The sequence below is a fragment of the Taudactylus pleione genome, unplaced genomic scaffold (assembly GCF_031769625.1).
Source record: "Taudactylus pleione unplaced genomic scaffold, aTauple2 ptg001248l, whole genome shotgun sequence".
In the NCBI taxonomy this organism is placed as follows: Eukaryota; Metazoa; Chordata; class Amphibia; order Anura; family Myobatrachidae; genus Taudactylus; species Taudactylus pleione.
The window spans coordinates 314,070-337,352 of NW_028285648.1; the positions used below are offsets into that span (position 1 = coordinate 314,070).

Consider the following 23,283-nt stretch of genomic DNA (forward strand, 5'->3'; position numbering starts at 1 on the left):
GTTCTGCAGAATACAAGTTGTCAACTGGTAAAATTTTCCACATAAATATATATTATTTTTATTACTCAACTTTTTTTTTCTGCAAAATGTACAATATTCTCATTGCTGATTATTATTTTACATTTGCGCTTAAATGAACCACTTTGTAGTAGAATTACACTTTTTTTGTTTATACTTTTCCTTCCTTTCTTTATTTGCGCACGTCTTGTAAAGTGAGTGAATGGTCCTTACACCGCTGCCTGCAATAACCGCTGTATAATTACATATACATTCCTGTTATGCCGGGTACACACTAGACGACGTGTGTATCCAGCGACGGCACAATATATCGGACGGTCCATACACGCAGTGTGTACGACTGCCCGATATATTGTTTCTCTGCCGCATCCAGAAGCATGGTCTGGGCCTTGAGATCTTCCTACACTGGATCTGCACCCGATATCAGGAAGGCTACATGAGTGACATTTATTGCATCCTGAGCCGATATCATGCCGCAAATGTAGTGTGTACGCGATCGGGCCATGATAGTACATTTAAAATCGGCACCTCAGCGAGGGACTTTTATTGTTTCTGTCAGAACGATAATTGAGTAGTGTGTACAATGGAATCCGATGTTCATATGATCGTTCCAGGTCTCAGGAAAAACAAACAAGCCTTGGATTGTTCCCTAATCTGTCTCGTTCTATTTACCTCTCCTTAGATTCTTTGTGATATGGCTGAGAGACTATTGTCCGATTGATGAGACTCAACAGCACTAAACACTTCAGGGGTCTCTTGGTGGTATGATTCGCTCCCTTCTCTCTATGACGTATCAGATCTATATATATATATATATATATATATAATATATATATATATCTATATCTATAACATATATACTATATTATTCCTGCCTGGGATAAGCCCAATATGACTAATACCAGCCATGTTATTTACTGTCTCACTTAAGAAACAAAGGGCATGGTTCCGAAGTGGATGCTAAAAAACGCAAATGCATACCCTCCAACATCTTTCAGTTGCGATCCGGTACAGGGGCGTGACCACTTTTAAAGGGGGCGTGGTCATATAAAGGGGGCGTGTCCACGGGTACTGGAGGCAGCTGGCCCTGGTGGTAATGTCAGCGTCTGCTGCCAAGAACTACGGCGGACGGAGCCACCTGTCACTCAGCAGCGCTGCGGGAGTCTGTGTCCCGGCAGCGCTGCTATAGATTTCAGGAGATTGTACTCATCTGGTACTATCGGTACAGCGCATGTTTTGCCGGTACAGACCATTAAAAAACGGTACTGTACCGGCCAAATCGGTATAGTTGGAGGGTCTGCAGATGTGTCGGGACCATTTTTCGGGTGTCTCCCAGCGATCCTCTGCGAATACCTACGCAGCATCCTAGGTGAGACGGACATTCTGAGCATAGGGTTACTCAGGGGTTCTAGGTGCCTCTGATGTTTCCACTTATGTACACAAGCGGCGGATGTGAGATGGCGGAGGTGGGCGCGTCTGTGTACAAGACATCAGCAAAGTCATATTTTCTCATGTCCGCTGCATACGGAATAGCAGCCGCGACAGGATTTGCGCGCACCCCTGAATCAGGCCAGTAGACGTACAAAGGCTGGTACATGTCTGGGATATAACCCATAGGGAGGAATACTGCCTTTATTTTACTATAAAGTCCCCAAACATCCTCACAATGATATGTAGGTTTTATGTTATTCTGTACCTGGAACAAAATGTGTTTTTACTGCATGTATTATCTCTGTCATCAATGGGTTACAGTCCAAAGGTGCAAAACCTGTGTAATGGGCCTCAGAATGTATTTGATAAATGATCATTATTTATAATTACTGATAACCGTACAACAACAGTACACCGGTAACGTAATGTACAAAGGAAGACATCAGTCAGACAGTCTGTCAGATAGGGTCTGATTCTGACTGGGGAATAAACCAAAAAAATGCAAGTAACTTTGCACCTGGACAAGCAATGCCGCAGTAGGGATGGCCAACGACCATCGATGCTTCAAAATCATAGATGGTTTATGGCCGATGTTGAATAGTTTTACCATCGATGGCAGGGAGCCAATGTTTTTTTTTCCCATCGATTGACGAGTGGAAGCCAGTGTTTTGTTTTTATTTTTACTGGAAAGGACGGAGCTTAGCCACACCCCTGGCACCCGCTAAACCCCACCCCTGTTTTTGATAGGCCCGCCACACGCTGTTCCCCACGGCAGCAGTGGCCATCGAGGATTGCAAATCATCGATGGTTCACCATAGATGGTTTTTTTGCCATCGATGGACACCCCTCTGATTCCTATGCTGCAGTGCAAGAGGGGCAAATACATTTATTATTTTTGCATGCAGGGTAAATACTGGCTGCTTCTGCATGTAGCCCACAGATGCTGCACAGCTTTATTTGTACACTGCAATGTAGATGTGAGCTAGGACAGGCCCCTCCCATCTAATGCTAGGTAAACACGAGCAGATGTGACGGCATGATACATTGCGCGGTCTGTACACATTGCACGATCTGATGTACGACCGCCTGATATATTGTACTTTTGCCGCTTCCAGAAACACAGGACCTCATTCAGAGTCGGTCGTTGCGGCTGCACGGTCGCACGCCACCGATGTTTGCTAAACTGCGCATGCGTAAAATTCACAATGCGCGTGCGCAAACTAGCTATTACGATCAGAAATTTCTCTCTCCTTGATCACAGCCAGGTCGTTAGTTTGAGTGACAGGATGAGGCGTTTGTGGGTGGTAACAGGGGAAGGTGCTTGTGAACGGGGAGTGGAGATCCAAACGCAGGCGTGCCTGACTATGCGAACGGCGTTTTATGGGAGTGCATAATTAACAAAGTAGCGTCATGGCACATGTGACATTGGTGGTTTGTACACTGACCTGATCGTAGAGCTTAAGAGAGGGTATGGTCAACCTTAAGCTCTACGATCAGTTCCGATGGTTACCGATGGTCTCGATTAATCCTTATATGCCCGGAGATGACGTGTAATGGGAACGAGAAGGGGGCGTATTTTTAGTCTTACGGCCGCATCCTCCCCTCGCTCGTCCAGCTAACGATCCTATCTTAACGACGCAACTTGCGAGCGCTTCATTTGCATATCCGGCCCCTTTTACGTTTTGACCGTGTGGCCGCAACGACCGACTCTGAATGAGGTCCATAGTGTCGTCGGGCGGATCTTCAGATTACCCTGCACTGCAGACAGGTCTGAAGATAAGACGAACGACGCACAGGAGCGCGTAATAGTGCGTACACACTGGACGATGTGGACGATTTGTTGTTAAGTTTCGCTTCAAGACGACAAATTGTCCAGTATATCGTCTAGTGCAGGGTTGTCAAACATGCGGCCCTTTATCTGCTGTGGGACTACATATCCTAGCATGCCCTGCCACAGTTTTAGCATGCCCTAATAGCAAAACTGTGGAGGTGCATGCTGGGATTTGTAGTTCCACTGGAACTGGAGGGCCACGTGTTTGACACCCCTGGTAGTGTGTACCCAGCTTAAATCTCTCTGCAGTGCAGCATGGTTTTACCAAGATGAAAAGTAACTTGCTTTTTTTAAAAAAAAATTGGCATTGTTCCCCACACAGAGTCTGCCCAATACTATTCCATGGCCATTTTAAGGACAGTACAAAACGTGCGTCACCAGCAGTGATTGTACCATTTTGCAGTTATACTTGCACAAATTTCCTTTCTTTAATGGGACATCTGGTAGATTTGTGGCTCAGTTTCCTGCAAAACAGCCTGAATATTCCAGGATTCACTTTGCACGATGCAGGAAAATACCTTTTTATAGCTATATTTACAGCAGAGTTGCCTACCTTTTCAGATCTCTTCCCGGGAGAAGCCCGGGTAAGAGAAGCAGGGGGGAGCGTGATGGGGGCGGGGCCTGATGATTAGTGTCATTAAGCCCCGCCCCCTCACGGTTAAATTGCCGCGATAGGCTAGAATTTGCATAGGGGGTGGGGCCAAATGACATGATTCATGTAGAATCATGTTTTAAGCCCCGCCCCCTACACGGAGACCCGCGATCGCTACGGGTATTCTCCTCATTCTGCCCACTTCACTAGGAAGTGGGCAGAATGTGGGAGAAATGCCTACCCTTCCGGGGGTGCGGGGGGTTACCCGAAAAATCGGGAGGGTAGGCATGTATGATTTACAGCAATGTACACAAAATCATTTAATGCGTCCAGTGTCGGATTGGGACATGAAGGGCCCACCGGATACTTGGCTTACCATTAGACAAATGTTGGTGTAGTTTCTATAGAAGGGAACCAAGCTCCCATTTTGATCAGTGGTTCTGCTCCACCAGGTAACTGACCATATAATAGAGTAACAATCTATAATTTGAGGTCTGGAACCTGACACCTAGAGGAGGGGGTGGGCCCACAGGCAGTGGGGCCCACCGGGGATTTCCCCTGTACCCCTGTGGGCCAGTCCAACCCTGAATGCGTCAGAGGGCAGCGTGCTATAAAGGCATTTGGAGACACGGCCATACTGTGTGACAGTCCCCAATCACTATAGCTGAATGCAGAGTTTTCTAAACCAGTAAAGGCAGCATTATGGGACATGAGTGACATCACCCTGAGGTCATACTTACATTAAGTTCCCTTTTAATGAGTTTGTTGGTCCCTCCCCTCGAACAAGCCCAGGCCCCTGATAATTAGTACCTGCTCCGCCACCTCTCCCTGCTCCTCTGATACTAGCTGGCCCTTGGACTAGAACAGTATAGGGGGCCACATCCACTGAGCCCCAGTCCATAAATCTGGATGGAGTCAGTGCTGACGCTTTCCCTCGGGAAGTCGGAGATTTATCATATCTTGGAGAGCGATAGGGCGTCGGACCTACAAAGGGGCACTTCTGTCCGAAAAGAGTCAGAAAATAGGCGTGGCCATAAGAAAAGGGGGCGTGTCTTTAAGACGCACCCCCTTTTCATTACTCTTGGGGGTGTGCCCGGCACTTACGGACATGCTGGGTCTCCCCCAAGTTCTCCTGTCTCTGTGAATAGATGCTGGGCATTTGCGCCCGCCATCTATTCACCGGCGGTAATCGCTTCACCGCTATTTTATCCATCCGCAAGACACTGCAGCCCACGGGTGGTGATGGCACCCTGCAGATTGTTTTACCATACGGGAACGCTAGAGTGGAGAAGTTACTCATAGCAACCAATCGGCTTGTAACTGTGATTTTACGAGCACAGATGTAAAATGACTGTTGTAAGGTGATTGGTTGCTATGGGAAACTTCTCCAAGATTTGCTAATGCTCCCCCCTAGTATTAGAAGTTGTTGGAGGCCATTTGTCACAGTGACAGAGATGCAAACGGGGTTCTCTGTAGAGCACAGACGGCCGCTGCATATCTGTTATACTGAATAACTCACCCTGTATTTTATCACAGTTAATGAAATTACATTTTTTAATTATGACTCAGCTGAAAGCAACTTAATAATACGGCTGGTAATGCTGACCCTGATCGTGCTTCTGTGTAAGTGAATTAACCTCTCTGCAGATACCACATCATACGTATAATTTGCCAGAAATGAAATAATTAGCGGAGGGCTGATCTTTATGTTGTAGGAGAAGATAAGATAAAAGTGTTTTCTTCTTTTCAACACAGTATAGAGCTGGCTGTATCTATAACTGTCACTCATAGGGGACATAAATCTGCATTTCCCGTCCAGGGCCTGTGTACAGTCACAGCTACTATAATAGTATTCTGTAGGTGTATGGTGCCTTATGCTGCACGTTGCGTGTGTATGTTCTGTACAGTACAGTATAGAGCTGGCTGTATCTATAACTGTCACTCATAGGGGACATAAATCTGCATTTCCTGTCCAGGGCCTGTGTACAGTCACAGCTACTATAATAGTATTCTGTAGGTGTATGGTGCCTTACGCTGCACGTCCCGTGGGTATGTTCTGTACAGTACAGTATAGAGCTGGATGTATCTATAACTGTCACTCATAGGGGACATAAATCTGCATTTCCCGTCCAGGGCCTGTGTACAGTCACAGCTACTATAATAGTATTCTGTAGGTGTATGGTGCCTTACGCTGCACATCCCGTGTGTATGTTCTGTACAGTACAGTATAGAGCTGGATGTATCTGTAGCTGTCACTCATAGGGGACATAAATCTGCATTTCCCCTCCAGGGCTCGTGTACAGTCACAGCTACTATAATAGTATTCTGTAGGTGTATGGTGCCTTACGCTGCACGTCCCGTGTGTATGTTCTGTACAGTACAGTATAGAGCTGGATGTATCTATAGCTGTCACTCATAGGGGACATAAATCTGCATTTCCCCTCCAGGGCTCGTGTACAGTCACAGCTACTATAATAGTATTCTGTAGGTGTATGGTGCCTTACGCTGCACGTTCCGTGTGTATGTTCTGTACAGTACAGTATAGAGCTGGATGTATCTATAACTGTTACTCATAGGGGACATAAATCTGCATTTCCCCTCCAGGGCCTGTGTACAGTCACAGCTATTATAATAGTATTCTGCAGGTGTATGGTGCCTTACGCTGCACAGCCTGTGTGTATGTTCTGTACAGTACAGTATAGAGCTGGATGTATCTATAACTGTCACTCATAGGGGACATAAATCTGCATTTCCCGTCCAGGGCCTGTGTACAGTCACAGCTACTATAATAGTATTCTGTAGGTGTATGGTACCGTACGCTGCACAGCCTGTGTGTATGTTCTGTACAGTACAGTATAGAGCTGGATGTATCTATAACTGTCACTCATAGGGGACATAAATCTGCATTTCCCCTCCAGGGCTCGTGTACAGTCACAGCTATTATAATAGTATTCTGCAGGTGTATGGTGCCTTACGCTGCACAGCCTGTGTGTATGTTCTGTACAGTACAGTATAGAGCTGGATGTATCTATAACTGTCACTCATAGGGGACATAAATCTGCATTTCCCGTCCAGGGCCTGTGTACAGTCACAGCTACTATAATAGTATTCTGTAGGTGTATGGTACCGTACGCTGCACGTCCCGTGTGTATGTTCTGTACAGTACAGTATAGAGCTGGCTGTATCTGTTGCTGTCACTCATAGGGGACATAAATCTGCATTTCCCCACCAGGGCCTGTGTACAGTCACAGCTACTATAATAGTATTCTGTAGGTGTATGGTGCCTTACGCTGCACGTTGCGTGTGTATGTTCTGTACAGTACAGTATAGAGCTGGCTGTATCTATAACTGTCACTCATAGGGGACATAAATCTGCATTTCCCGTCCAGGGCCTGTGTACAGTCACAGCTACTATAATAGTATTCTGTAGGTGTATGGTGCCTTACGCTGCACGTCCCGTGTGTATGTTCTGTACAGTACAGTATAGAGCTCGATGTATCTGTAACTGTCACTCATACGGGACATAAATCTGCATTTCCCATCCAGGACCTGTGTACAGTCACAGCTATTATAATAGTATTCTGCAGGTGTATGGTGCCTTACGCTGCACGTCCCGTGTGTATGTTCTGTACAGTACATTATAGAGCTGGATGTATCTGTAGCTGTCACTCATAGGGGACATAAATCTGCATTTCCCCTCCAGGGCCCGTGTACAGTCACAGCTATTATAATAGTATTCTGCAGGTGTATGGTGCCTTACGCTGCACGTCCCGTGTGTATGTTCTGTACAGTACAGTATAGAGCTGGATGTATCTGTAGCTGTCACTCATAGGGGACATAAATCTGCATTTCCCCACCAGGGCCCGTGTACAGTCACAGCTACTATAATAGTATTCTGTAGGTGTATGGTGCCTTACGCTGCACGTCCCGTGTGTATGTTCTGTACAGTACAGTATAGAGCTGGATATATCTGTAGCTGTCACTCATAGGAGACATAAATCTGCATTTCCCCTCCAGGGCCCGTGTACAGTCACAGCTATTATAATAGTATTCTGTAGGTGTATGGTGCCTTATGCTGCACATCCCGTGTGTATGTTCTGTACAGTACAGTATAGAGCTGGATGTATCTATAACTGTCACTCATAGGGGACATAAATCTGCATTTCCCCTCCAGGGCCCGTGTACAGTCACAGCTATTATAATAGTATTCTGCAGGTGTATGGTGCCTTACGCTGCACGTCCCGTGTGTATGTTCTGTACAGTACAGTATAGAGCTGGATGTATCTGTAGCTGTCACTCATAGGGGACATAAATCTGCATTTCCCCACCAGGGCCTGTGTACAGTCACAGCTACTAAAATAGTATTCTGTAGGTGTATGGTGCCTTACGCTGCACGTTCCGTGTGTATGTTCTGTACAGTACAGTATAGAGCTGGATGTATCTGTAACTGTCACTCATAGGGGACATAAATCTGCATTTCCCATCCAGGGCCTGTGTACAGTCACAGCTACTATAATAGTATTCTGTAGGTGTATGGTGCCTTACGCTGCACGTCCCGTGTGTATGTTCTGTACAGTACAGTATAGAGCTGGATATATCTGTAACTGTCACTCATAGGGGACATAAATCTGCATTTCCCATCCAGGGCCTGTGTACAGTCACAGCTACTATAATAGTATTCTGTAGGTGTATGGTGCCTTACGCTGCACGTCCCGTGTGTATGTTCTGTACAGTACAGTATAGAGCTGGATATATCTGTAACTGTCACTCATAGGGGACATAAATCTGCATTTCCCATCCAGGGCCTGTGTACAGTCACAGCTACTATAATAGTATTCTGTAGGTGTAAGGTGCCTGAAGCTGCACATCCCGTGTGTATGTTCTGTACAGTACAGTATAGAGCTGGATGTATCTGTAACTGTCACTCATAGGGGACATAAATCTGCATTTCCCGTCCAGGGCCTGTGTACAGTCACAGCTACTATAATAGTATTCTGTAGATGTATGGTGCCTTACGCTGCACAGCCTGTGTGTATGTTCTGTACAGTACAGTATAGAGCTGGATGTATCTATAACTGTCACTCATAGGGGACATAAATCTGCATTTCCCGTCCAGGGCCTGTGTACAGTCACAGCTACTATAATAGTATTCTGTAGGTGTATGGTGCCTTACGCTGCACGTCCCGTGTGTATGTTCTGTACAGTACAGTATAGAGCTGGATATATCTGTAACTGTCACTCATAGGGGACATAAATCTGCATTTCCCATCCAGGGCCCGTGTACAGTCACAGCTACTATAATAGTATTCTGCAGGTGTATGGTGCCTTACGCTGCACAGCCTGTGTGTATGTTCTGTACAGTACAGTATAGAGCTGGATGTATCTATAACTGTCACTCATAGGGGACATAAATCTGCATTTCCCGTCCAGGGCCTGTGCACAGTCACAGCTATATAATAGCATTCTGTAGGTGTATGGTGCTTTACGCTGCACGTTCCGTGTGTATGTTCTGTACAGTACAGTATAGAGCTGGATGTATCTGTAGCTGTCACTCATAGGGGATATAAATTTGCATTTCCCCTCCAGGGCTCGTGTACAGTCACAGCTATTATAATAGTATTCTGCAGGTGTATGGTGCCTTACGCTGCACAGCCTGTGTGTATGTTCTTTACAGTACAGTATAGAGCTGGATGTATCTATAACTGTCACTCATAGGGGACATAAATCTGCATTTCCCGTCCAGGGCCTGTGTACAGTCACAGCTACTATAATACTATTCTGTAGGTGTATGGTACCGTACGCTGCACGTCCCGTGTGTATGTTCTGTACAGTACAGTATAGAGCTGGATGTATCTATAACTGTCACTCATAGGGGACATAAATCTGCATTTCCCGTCCAGGGCCTGTGTACAGTCACAGCTACTATAATAGTATTCTGTAGGTGTATGGTGCCTTACGCTGCACGTTGCGTGTGTATGTTCTGTACAGTACAGTATAGAGCTGGATGTATCTATAACTGTCACTCATAGGGGACATAAATCTGCATTTCCCGTCCAGGGCCTGTGTACAGTCACAGCTACTATAATAGTATTCTGTAGGTGTATGGTGCCTTACGCTGCACGTTCCGTGTGTATGTTCTGTACAGTACAGTATAGAGCTGGATGTATCTGTAGCTGTCACTCATAGGGGATATAAATTTGCATTTCCCCTCCAGGGCTCGTGTACAGTCACAGCTATTATAATAGTATTCTGCAGGTGTATGGTGCCTTACGCTGCACAGCCTGTGTGTATGTTCTTTACAGTACAGTATAGAGCTGGCTGTATCTATAACTGTCACTCATAGGGGACATAAATCTGCATTTCCCGTCCAGGGCCTGTGTACAGTCACAGCTACTATAATAGTATTCTGTAGGTGTATGGTGCCTTACGCTGCACGTCCCGTGTGTATGTTCTGTACAGTACAGTATAGAGCTGGATGTATCTGTAACTGTCACTCATAGGGGACATAAATCTGCATTTCCCCTCCAGGGCCTGTGTACAGTCACAGCTACTATAATAGTATTCTCTAGGTGTATGGTGCCTGAAGCTGCACATCCCGTGTGTATGTTCTGTACAGTACAGTATAGAGCTGGATGTATCTGTAACTGTCACTCATAGGGGACATAAATCTGCATTTCCCGTCCAGGGCCTGTGTACAGTCACAGCTACTATAATTGTTTTCTGTAGGTGTATGGTGCCTTACGCTGCACATCCCGTGTGTATGTTCTGTACAGTACAGTATAGAGCTGGATGTATCTATAACTGTCACTCATAGGGGACATAAATCTGCATTTCCCCACCAGGGCCTGTGTACAGTCACAGCTACTATAATAGTATTCTGTAGGTGTATGGTGCCTTACGCTGCACGTCCAGTGTGTATGTTCTGTACAGTACAGTATAGAGCTGGCTGTATCTGTTGCTGTCACTCATAGGGGACATAAATCTGCATTTCCCCACCAGGGCCTGTGTACAGTCACAGCTACTATAATAGTATTCTGTAGGTGTATGGTGCCTTACGCTGCACGTTGCGTGTGTATGTTCTGTACAGTACAGTATAGAGCTGGCTGTATCTATAACTGTCACTCATAGGGGACATAAATCTGCATTTCCCGTCCAGGGCCTGTGTACAGTCACAGCTACTATAATAGTATTCTGTAGGTGTATGGTGCCTTACGCTGCACGTCCCGTGTGTATGTTCTGTACAGTACAGTATAGAGCTCGATGTATCTGTAACTGTCACTCATACGGGACATAAATCTGCATTTCCCATCCAGGACCTGTGTACAGTCACAGCTATTATAATAGTATTCTGCAGGTGTATGGTGCCTTACGCTGCACGTCCCGTGTGTATGTTCTGTACAGTACATTATAGAGCTGGATGTATCTGTAGCTGTCACTCATAGGGGACATAAATCTGCATTTCCCCTCCAGGGCCCGTGTACAGTCACAGCTATTATAATAGTATTCTGTAGGTGTATGGTGCCTTATGCTGCACATCCCGTGTGTATGTTCTGTACAGTACAGTATAGAGCTGGATGTATCTGTAACTGTCACTCATAGGGGACATAAATCTGCATTTCCCATCCAGGGCCTGTGTACAGTCACAGCTACTATAATAGTATTCTGTAGGTGTATGGTGCCTTACGCTGCACGTCCCGTGTGTATGTTCTGTACAGTACAGTATAGAGCTGGATATATCTGTAACTGTCACTCATAGGGGACATAAATCTGCATTTCCCATCCAGGGCCTGTGTACAGTCACAGCTACTATAATAGTATTCTGTAGGTGTATGGTGCCTTACGCTGCACGTCCCGTGTGTATGTTCTGTACAGTACAGTATAGAGCTGGATATATCTGTAACTGTCACTCATAGGGGACATAAATCTGCATTTCCCATCCAGGGCCTGTGTACAGTCACAGCTACTATAATAGTATTCTGTAGGTGTAAGGTGCCTGAAGCTGCACATCCCGTGTGTATGTTCTGTACAGTACAGTATAGAGCTGGATGTATCTGTAACTGTCACTCATAGGGGACATAAATCTGCATTTCCCGTCCAGGGCCTGTGTACAGTCACAGCTACTATAATAGTATTCTGTAGATGTATGGTGCCTTACGCTGCACAGCCTGTGTGTATGTTCTGTACAGTACAGTATAGAGCTGGATGTATCTATAACTGTCACTCATAGGGGACATAAATCTGCATTTCCCGTCCAGGGCCTGTGTACAGTCACAGCTACTATAATAGTATTCTGTAGGTGTATGGTGCCTTACGCTGCACGTCCCGTGTGTATGTTCTGTACAGTACAGTATAGAGCTGGATATATCTGTAACTGTCACTCATAGGGGACATAAATCTGCATTTCCCATCCAGGGCCCGTGTACAGTCACAGCTACTATAATAGTATTCTGCAGGTGTATGGTGCCTTACGCTGCACAGCCTGTGTGTATGTTCTGTACAGTACAGTATAGAGCTGGATGTATCTATAACTGTCACTCATAGGGGACATAAATCTGCATTTCCCGTCCAGGGCCTGTGTACAGTCACAGCTACTAAAATAGTATTCTGTAGGTGTATGGTGCCTTACGCTGCACGTTCCGTGTGTATGTTCTGTACAGTACAGTATAGAGCTGGATGTATCTGTAACTGTCACTCATAGGGGACATAAATCTGCATTTCCCGTCCAGGGCCTGTGTACAGTCACAGCTACTATAATAGTATTCTGTAGGTGTATGGTGCCTTACGCTGCACGTCCCGTGTGTATGTTCTGTACAGTACAGTATAGAGCTGGATATATCTGTAACTGTCACTCATAGGGGACATAAATCTGCATTTCCCATCCAGGGCCCGTGTACAGTCACAGCTACTATAATAGTATTCTGCAGGTGTATGGTGCCTTACGCTGCACAGCCTGTGTGTATGTTCTGTACAGTACAGTATAGAGCTGGATGTATCTATAACTGTCACTCATAGGGGACATAAATCTGCATTTCCCGTCCAGGGCCTGTGCACAGTCACAGCTATATAATAGCATTCTGTAGGTGTATGGTGCTTTACGCTGCACGTTCCGTGTGTATGTTCTGTACAGTACAGTATAGAGCTGGATGTATCTGTAGCTGTCACTCATAGGGGATATAAATTTGCATTTCCCCTCCAGGGCTCGTGTACAGTCACAGCTATTATAATAGTATTCTGCAGGTGTATGGTGCCTTACGCTGCACAGCCTGTGTGTATGTTCTTTACAGTACAGTATAGAGCTGGATGTATCTATAACTGTCACTCATAGGGGACATAAATCTGCATTTCCCGTCCAGGGCCTGTGTACAGTCACAGCTACTATAATACTATTCTGTAGGTGTATGGTACCGTACGCTGCACGTCCCGTGTGTATGTTCTGTACAGTACAGTATAGAGCTGGATGTATCTATAACTGTCACTCATAGGGGACATAAATCTGCATTTCCCGTCCAGGGCCTGTGTACAGTCACAGCTACTATAATAGTATTCTGTAGGTGTATGGTGCCTTACGCTGCACGTTGCGTGTGTATGTTCTGTACAGTACAGTATAGAGCTGGATGTATCTATAACTGTCACTCATAGGGGACATAAATCTGCATTTCCCGTCCAGGGCCTGTGTACAGTCACAGCTACTATAATAGTATTCTGCAGGTGTATGGTGCCTTACGCTGCACGTCCCGTGTGTATGTTCTGTACAGTACAGTATAGAGCTGGATGTATCTGTAGCTGTCACTCATAGGGGACATAAATCTGCATTTCCCCACCAGGGCCCGTGTACAGTCACAGCTACTATAATAGTATTCTGTAGGTGTATGGTGCCTTACGCTGCACGTCCCGTGTGTATGTTCTGTACAGTACAGTATAGAGCTGGATATATCTGTAGCTGTCACTCATAGGAGACATAAATCTGCATTTCCCCTCCAGGGCCCGTGTACAGTCACAGCTATTATAATAGTATTCTGTAGGTGTATGGTGCCTTATGCTGCACATCCCGTGTGTATGTTCTGTACAGTACAGTATAGAGCTGGATGTATCTATAACTGTCACTCATAGGGGACATAAATCTGCATTTCCCCTCCAGGGCCCGTGTACAGTCACAGCTATTATAATAGTATTCTGCAGGTGTATGGTGCCTTACGCTGCACGTCCCGTGTGTATGTTCTGTACAGTACAGTATAGAGCTGGATGTATCTGTAGCTGTCACTCATAGGGGACATAAATCTGCATTTCCCCACCAGGGCCTGTGTACAGTCACAGCTACTAAAATAGTATTCTGTAGGTGTATGGTGCCTTACGCTGCACGTTCCGTGTGTATGTTCTGTACAGTACAGTATAGAGCTGGATGTATCTGTAACTGTCACTCATAGGGGACATAAATCTGCATTTCCCATCCAGGGCCTGTGTACAGTCACAGCTACTATAATAGTATTCTGTAGGTGTATGGTGCCTTACGCTGCACGTTCCGTGTGTATGTTCTGTACAGTACAGTATAGAGCTGGATGTATCTGTAACTGTCACTCATAGGGGACATAAATCTGCATTTCCTCTCCAGGGCCTGTGTACAGTCACAGCTACTATAATTGTTTTCTGTAGGTGTATGGTGCCTTACGCTGCACATCCCGTGTGTATGTTCTGTACAGTACAGTATAGAGCTGGATGTATCTATAACTGTCACTCATAGGGGACATAAATCTGCATTTCCCCACCAGGGCCTGTGTACAGTCACAGCTACTATAATAGTATTCTGTAGGTGTATGGTGCCTTACGCTGCACGTCCAGTGTGTATGTTCTGTACAGTACAGTATAGAGCTGGCTGTATCTGTTGCTGTCACTCATAGGGGACATAAATCTGCATTTCCCCACCAGGGCCTGTGTACAGTCACAGCTACTATAATAGTATTCTGTAGGTGTATGGTGCCTTACGCTGCACGTTGCGTGTGTATGTTCTGTACAGTACAGTATAGAGCTGGCTGTATCTATAACTGTCACTCATAGGGGACATAAATCTGCATTTCCCGTCCAGGGCCTGTGTACAGTCACAGCTACTATAATAGTATTCTGTAGGTGTATGGTGCCTTACGCTGCACGTCCCGTGTGTATGTTCTGTACAGTACAGTATAGAGCTCGATGTATCTGTAACTGTCACTCATACGGGACATAAATCTGCATTTCCCATCCAGGACCTGTGTACAGTCACAGCTATTATAATAGTATTCTGCAGGTGTATGGTGCCTTACGCTGCACGTCCCGTGTGTATGTTCTGTACAGTACATTATAGAGCTGGATGTATCTGTAGCTGTCACTCATAGGGGACATAAATCTGCATTTCCCCTCCAGGGCCCGTGTACAGTCACAGCTATTATAATAGTATTCTGCAGGTGTATGGTGCCTTACGCTGCACGTCCCGTGTGTATGTTCTGTACAGTACAGTATAGAGCTGGATGTATCTGTAGCTGTCACTCATAGGGGACATAAATCTGCATTTCCCCACCAGGGCCCGTGTACAGTCACAGCTACTATAATAGTATTCTGTAGGTGTATGGTGCCTTACGCTGCACGTCCCGTGTGTATGTTCTGTACAGTACAGTATAGAGCTGGATGTATCTATAACTGTCACTCATAGGGGACATAAATCTGCATTTCCCCTCCTGGGCCTGTGTACAGTCACAGCTACTATAATAGTATTCTGCAGGTGTATGGTGCCTTACGCTGCACGTCCCGTGTGTATGTTCTGTACAGTACAGTATAGAGCTGGATGTATCTGTAGCTGTCACTCATAGGGGACATAAATCTGCATTTCCCCTCCAGGGCTCGTGTACAGTCACAGCTATTATAATAGTATTCTGCAGGTGTATGGTGCCTTACGCTGCACGTCCCGTGTGTATGTTCTGTACAGTACAGTATAGAGCTGGATGTATCTGTAGCTGTCACTCATAGGGGACATAAATCTGCATTTCCCGTCCAGGGCCTGTGTACAGTCACAGCTACTATAATAGTATTCTGTAGGTGTATGGTGCCTTACGCTGCACGTTCCGTGTGTATGTTCTGTACAGTACAGTATAGAGCTGGATGTATCTATAACTGTCACTCATAGGGGACATAAATCTGCATTTCACGTCCAGGGCCTGTGTACAGTCACAGCTACTATAATAGTATTCTGTAGGTGTATGGTGCCTTACGCTGCACGTTGCGTGTGTATGTTCTGTACAGTACAGTATAGAGCTGGATGTATCTATAACTGTCACTCATAGGGGACATAAATCTGCATTTCCCGTCCAGGGCCCATGTACAGTCACAGCTACTATAATAGTATTCTGTAGGTGTATGGTGCCTTACGCTGCACGTCCCGTGTGTATGTTCTGTACAGTACAGTATAGAGCTGGATGTATCTGTAGCTGTCACTCATAGGGGACATAAATCTGCATTTCCCGTCCAGGGCCTGTGTACAGTCACAGCTACTATAATAGTATTCTGTAGGTGTATGGTGCCTTACGCTGCACATCCCGTGTGTATGTTCTGTACAGTACAGTATAGAGCTGGATGTATCTGTAGCTGTCACTCATAGGGGACATAAATCTGCATTTCCCGTCCAGGGCCTGTGTACAGTCACAGCTACTATAATAGTATTCTGTAGGTGTATGGTGCCTTACGCTGCACGTCCCGTGTGTATGTTCTGTACAGTACAGTATAGAGCTGGATGTATCTGTAGCTGTCACTCATAGGGGACATAAATCTGCATTTCCCCTCCAGGGCTCGTGTACAGTCACAGCTATTATAATAGTATTCTGTAGGTGTATGGTGCCTTACGCTGCACAGCCTGTGTGTATGTTCTGTACAGTACAGTATAGAGCTGGATGTATCTGTAGCTGTCACTCATAGGGGACATAAATCTGCATTTCCCGTCCAGGGCCTGTGTACAGTCACAGCTACTATAATAGTATTCTGTAGGTGTATGGTGCCTTACGCTGCACGTTCCGTGTGTATGTTCTGTACAGTACAGTATAGAGCTGGCTGTATCTATAACTGTCACTCATAGGGGACATAAATCTGCATTTCCCCACCAGGGCCTGTGTACAGTCACAGCTACTAAAATAGTATTCTGTAGGTGTATGGTGCCTTACGCTGCACGTCCCGTGTGTATGTTCTGTACAGTACATTATAGAGCTGGATGTATCTGTAGCTGTCACTCATAGGGGACATAAATCTGCATTTCCCGTCCAGGGCCCATGTACAGTCACAGCTACTATAATAGTATTCTGTAGGTGTATGGTGCCTTACGCTGCACATCCCGTGTGTATGTTCTGTACAGTACAGTATAGAGCTGGCTGTATCTATAACTGTCACTCATAGGGGACATAGATCTGCATTTCCCCACCAGGGCCTGTGTACAGTCACAGCTACTAAAATAGTATTCTGTAGGTGTATGGTGCCTTATGCTGCACGTCCCGTGTGTATGTTCTGTACAGTACAGTATAGAGCTGGATATATCTGTAACTGTCACTCATAGGGGACATAAATCTGCATTTCCCATCCAGGGCCCGTGTACAGTCACAGCTACTATAATAGTATTCTGCAGGTGTATGGTGCCTGAAGCTGCACATCCCGTGTGTATGTTCTGTACAGTACAGTATAGAGCTGGCTGTATCTATAACTGTCACTCATAGGGGACATAAATCTGCATTTCACAACCAGGGTCCGTGTACAGTCACAGATACTATAATAGTATTCTGTAGGTGTATGGTGCCTTACGCTGCACATCCTGTGTGTATGTTCTGTACAGTACAGTATAGAGCTGGATGTATCTGTAACTGTCACTCTTACGGGACATAAATCTGCATTTCCCATCCAGGGCCTGTGTACAGTCACAGCTACTATAATAGTATTCTGTAGGTGTATGGTGCCTTACGCTGTACGTCCCGTGTGTATGTTCTGTACAGTACAGTATAGAGCTGGATATATCTGTAACTGTCACTCATAGGGGACATAAATCTGCATTTCCCATCCAGGGCCAGTGTACAGTCACAGCTACTATAATAGTATTCTGCAGGTGTATGGTGCCTTACGCTGCACATCCCGTGTGTATGTTCTGTACAGTACAGTATAGAGCTGGATGTATCTGTAGCTGTCACTCATAGGGGACATAAATCTGCATTTCCCCACCAGGGCCTGTGTACAGTCACAGCTACTATAATAGTATTCTGCAGGTGTATGGTGCCTTACGCTGCACATCCCGTGTGTATGTTCTGTACAGTACAGTATAGAGCTGGATGTATCTGTAGCTGTCACTCATAGGGGACATAAATCTGCATTTCCCATCCAGGGCCAGTGTACAGTCACAGCTACTATAATCGTATTCTGCAGGTATATGGTGCCTTGCTCTCTGGGGCGTATCTATATTGGGTGCAGGGTGTGCCTCCGGAGTCCCATGTCGGCGCCAGTAGCAGCACTGTCAAAATCGCCTGGAAAGTGTCCGCCACACCCATTTCTCCTTCTTCCACTTGGGGACACTGGAGTCTCAGTACAATGGGGTATAGAAGTGGGTTAACTGAGAGCTGGCACCTTTAAAAATGTGTTTGGTAGCTAGCTCCTCCCCCTCTATACCCCCCTACAGGTCAGTCTTAAATTTGTGCCCTGTGAGCTGGACCTATTCTCTTTAAGGCTCTCTCTCTCTAAACTCAAGCAAGAACAAGCTTTGAGGACACAGACAGGCAGCTCACTGCCCCTGCCTGTCTGCTCCGTTGGAGCTGCCGGGGAGACCTCACCGCAGCTGCTGCGGTGTGCGCTGGGGTCTCCTGCTACAAAGACCTCAGTCTCTGGGGAACCAAGACGCACTGCATGTGGCGCATGTCGTGGTCTCCCACAGCAGAGCCCGCCGCCGGCAGCATAAGGCAGCCTCCGGGTTAGTGTGTCCTGGCACTCTGAATAGCAGGGGAGCCAGGACATTAGGCGGGCATACTAATACAAGCGGTCCGCAGAGCGATGAAAATCGCGCCATAGCGGGGGGGTTGGGGCAGAGCCTAAGGTATGCTTCTGCTCCTGCCTCCCAGCAGCCCCAGCGCTTCCAGAGGGAGGCTGGTGGCCATTTTAGCTGTCTGCTGCACGCGGAGACTGTCTGCATCCCGGCTCTGTGACACAGAAGTCAGGCCAGTACAGCTGTTTCACAGCATTTATACAGCACTATTCAATTAGCGCTGCCAGGGTCATAGCATATCTCCCTCTATGCCCCTTTTCATTTCTTTACAGTCTTTGTATTGATCTCACTGTTCTTTCATGTGTGTGTGTGTCTGTGTCTGACAGTGAATTGTTAGTCAAGTCAACCAAGGATTGAAAGGCTGCACAAAAATCATTCTCCTGCAAGAATTGTGCAGAGAAATTCACACAGGGACAGTCTAATACTTCCCTGCTGTGTGACAAGTGTGTTTCTCATCCTCAGACTGCTGTCTCACCTATTCAGCCTATATGGTCTGAATAATTAACAGCAGTTATGTCTAATCTGTCTGCAGAGCTGGAAGCAGCTCGCAGAGACAGGGAGGTGATCAGACAGACGTCTTCCATCTCAGAACCAGACTGGGCTCGTTCATTAGCCACAAAGGTGATGTCCCAGGCCCCCTCTGCCACCTTGTCTTCTAATGTCCCTAATAAGAGACTGATGCAGAATCCCTTAAGGTGGGATGACTCGGAGGAGGAAGAGATGCAGGAGCCAGAGGAGGGAGAGGTTCAAGAACCAGAGGACGTTCAGATTCTTGAAGAGTCGGAACCTGCAACTCAGGGCGAAGAATTAATTACTGCAGTACGCCAAGTTTTACATGTGGAGGACTTCGAGGTGGCTGCTAGACCGCCTATCTTTAGTAAAAGACAGAGACAGGCTGCCACTTTTCTAGCGTCGGAGGAATTGGATGAGATCCTAACCTCAGCGTGGAAGCACCCAGATAAGATAAAAGTTTCTTTGATATTTAAAACTTCTTATTACCCCTTTCCCACAGGGAGCAGGAAATTATCTGAGACTCCTCCAGCAGTGGATCCCTCAGTGTCCTGTCTTACTAAAAAGACAGTACTCCCGGTACCAGGGGCAGTTTCCCTTAAAGAATCCTCTGACAGGAAGCTGGAAAACACGTTAAAATCTATATATACAGTTGCAGGGGTATCCCTGCGTCCAGCACTAGTTAGCTGTTGGGGAAACAAGGCTATAGAAGGTTGGGCTATGCAGCTTTCGGAGGGTCTTAAGACCAGAGTACAAACCGAGGATCTCATTCAGCTGGCCGAAAACAGATTGCTGAATCAGCTTCCTTCCTTGGGGAAGATTCTAAGGACATATGTAGTCTTTCTGCTCGATCCTCGGCTTTAGTTATCTCGGCCAGAAGAGCTCTTTGGCTGTGACAATGGCAAGCAGATGCCGAATCTAAGAGAGCAGTAGATGCTCTTCCTTTTACAGGAGATGTTCTATTCGGAACGGAGTTAGATAGGTGGATCTCACAGGCCACAGGTGGTAAATCCACTTATCTACCATCCGCTGCTCCTCCTAGAAGACCTGCTGCAGGACCGTCCTTTCGGTCCTTTCGTGCCCCAGGAAGGTTTAGAGGTCGTTCCAGAGGAGCTCCGGCTTACTCCCAAGGTTCCAGAGGCCGTGGTAGAGCTTCTGCATCCTCGTCCCAGCAGGACAAGGCCGCAACGAAGCCCTCTGCATGACACTCTCCCTTCTTACTTGGGGCATCCCAGGGTGGGAGCTCGTCTTCTGAACTTCAAAGAAGCGTGGATCAAATCTTGTCCGGATGCCTGGGTCCGGGACATCATTACTCAGGAACTGAAGTTGGACTTCAAAATCCAACCGCCTTCTCGTTTTTTCACGACCGGTTTACCACTGGCATCAGAAAAGCGGGTGGTAATTCAGGAAGCAATACAAAAACTGCTATTGTCTCAGGTGGTAGTGAATGTCCCGACCAATCAGAGAGGTCAGGGTTTTCATTCCAGCTTGTTTGTGGTGCCCAAGTCAGACGGATCAATGAGACCAATTCTCAACCTCAGGGATCTCAACCCTTATCTTCGAGCCTTCAAGTTCAAGATGGAGTCCCTCCAGTCTGTTATAGCAGGACTCGAGAAGGACGAGTTTCTTTTTGTCCTTAGACATAAAAGATGCCTATCTCCACATCCCCATCTGGCCCCCTCATCAGACATTTCTTCGGTTTGCGGTGCTAGACTCTCATTTGCAATTTCAGGCCTTACCTTTCGGTCTTTCGTCGGCACCAAAAGTGTTCACAAAGGTCATGGCCGTTATGATGGCCCTACATCGGCTTCAGAGGGTTATATTTGGACGATCTCCTGATCAAGGACCCGTCAGTAGCTCATTTGTTACTGGATATTCAATTAACTCAGAGTCTTCTCTTACAACATGGGTGGATTCTCAATTTCCAAAAATCCTCTCTAATACCAACACAATGCATGCTATTCCTGGGAATGATCTTGGACACGGTAGAACAAAAGGTGCGTATGATACTGCGACATCGCAGAGTGGCTGTACATCTGTGTATTCGCCTTCTGGGGAAGATGGTGGCGACCTTCGAGGGGCGATTCAATACGCGAGATTTCATGCCCGGCCATTTCAATTGGACCTTTTCTCCCAGTGGTCAGGATCCCACCTCTTTCTCCACCAGCGAGTTCTACTGTTCCCCAAAACTCGAACATCTCTTATTTGGTGGATGAATCCCTCTCATCTGTTGGCAGGGAGACGGTTTTCAGTCTGGGATTGGATTCTCCTCACCACGGACGCAAGTCTGAGAGGGTGGGGGGCACTGACTCTGGGAAGGCATTTTCAGGGTCACTGGACTCAGCGGGAGGCAGGACTGCCTATAAACATCCTAGAATTATGGGCAATGTTTTATGCGCTCCAGCTGGCGCATCCTCTGTTGCAGGGTCAGGCAAACAGAGTACAGGCGGACAATGCCACGGCTGTGGCATATATAAACAGGCAGGGCGGCACCAAAAGCCGGGCTGCTATGAGGGAAGTAAGCCGAATTCTGTGTTGGGCAGAGGAATTTGCAGTGGCGATTTCTGCGATTTTCATCCCTGGAGTAGAAAATTGGGAGGCCGACTACCTCAGTCGGCAGGACATTCATCCGGGGGAATGGTCGCTCAATCCACAAGTATTTCACCAGCTGACTCTGCGTTGGGGTCGACCTCAGGCCGACCTCATGGCTTCGAGGTTGAACCACCAATTGCCAGTTTACTGTTCCCGAACGACGGACCCACAGGCAGCCGCAGTGGATGCACTGGCAACAGCGTGGCCGTTTCACTACGTATACCTGTTCCCTCCATTTCCGCTCATTCCTCGATTGCTTCAAAGAATCAAGCGAGAAATGTCAAGGTGCTACTAGTAGCTCCAGATTGGCCCAGACGAGCGTGGTACTCCCACATACGGAGTCTGTTGATAGACGAGCCATGGCCGCTTCCTCTACAAGAAGACCTCCTTCTTCAGGGTCCGTTTATTTATCAGGACTTAAGGCGGCTTCGTTCGACGGCGTGGCTATTGAAAGGGCCATCCTCAGAAAAAAGGGTATCTCGTCCAGCGTGATTCCTACCATGATTCGGGCTCGAAGGAGGTTACGTCTAAATATTACTACAGGGTATGGAAGACGTACGTAGCTTGGTGTGAACGCCGCAGTTCACCTCCATCAGAATTTAAGGTATCATGTCTCCTTCTTTTTCTACAGGCTGGTTTAACAGCAGGCCTTCATCTAGGCTCCTTAAAGGTACAGCTATTTGCGCTGTCAATTTTCTTTCAGAGGAAATTGGCATTATTGCCGAATATCCAAACGTTCCTACAGGGAGTAGTCAGAATTCAGCCTCCTTTTGTGCCTCCAACGGCACTATGGGACTTGGATTTGGTCCTATCTTTTCTCCAGTCTGACACCTTTGAGCCGTTACAGAGGGTGGAGATAAAGTATTTAACCTGGAAGGTTGTTCCTCTTTTGGCGCTCGCCTCAGCGAGGCGCGTGTCTGAGCTCGGTGCTCTATCCTGTAGTCCACCTTATCTCATTTTCCATGACAATAGAGCGGAGTTGCGTACACAGATGTCTTTTCTTCCTAAAGTTGTATCTGCTTTTCATATAAACCAACCATTTGTGGTCCCAGTGTTCAAGGATGACTCTCCAGCCTCTATATCCTTAGATGTTGTTAGAGTGCTCCGGATTTATGTCGACAGAACTGCTTCTCTCCGAAAGTCGAATGCACTTTTTGTTCGGTTTGATCTGGCGCGACCAGGTTGTCCGGCTTTAAAACAAACCATTTCTAGATGAATTCGTCTGACTATCAGACAGGCTTATAAAGCAGCTTCAAGGCAACCACCTGTTTCCATTACGGC

The 23,283-nt window shown here is 46.6% G+C and overlaps 1 protein-coding gene across 2 annotated transcripts in view; it reads left to right on the forward strand.

Moving 5' to 3' along the window:
* Window positions 1-23,283, forward strand: part of PLEKHB1 (pleckstrin homology domain containing B1) — an 86,930-nt gene that overhangs the window by 3,172 nt on the left and 60,475 nt on the right. The window contains exon 2 of one of the 2 annotated variants that reach the window (XM_088462457.1): window positions 701-780. The exons of the other annotated variant lie outside the window; for it this stretch is intronic. Within the exon in view, the coding sequence (XP_088318583.1) occupies window positions 739-780 (42 nt within the window). The 5' untranslated portion in view covers window positions 701-738. The remainder of the gene's footprint in view (window positions 1-700; window positions 781-23,283) is intronic. 2 annotated transcript variants of the gene reach the window in all.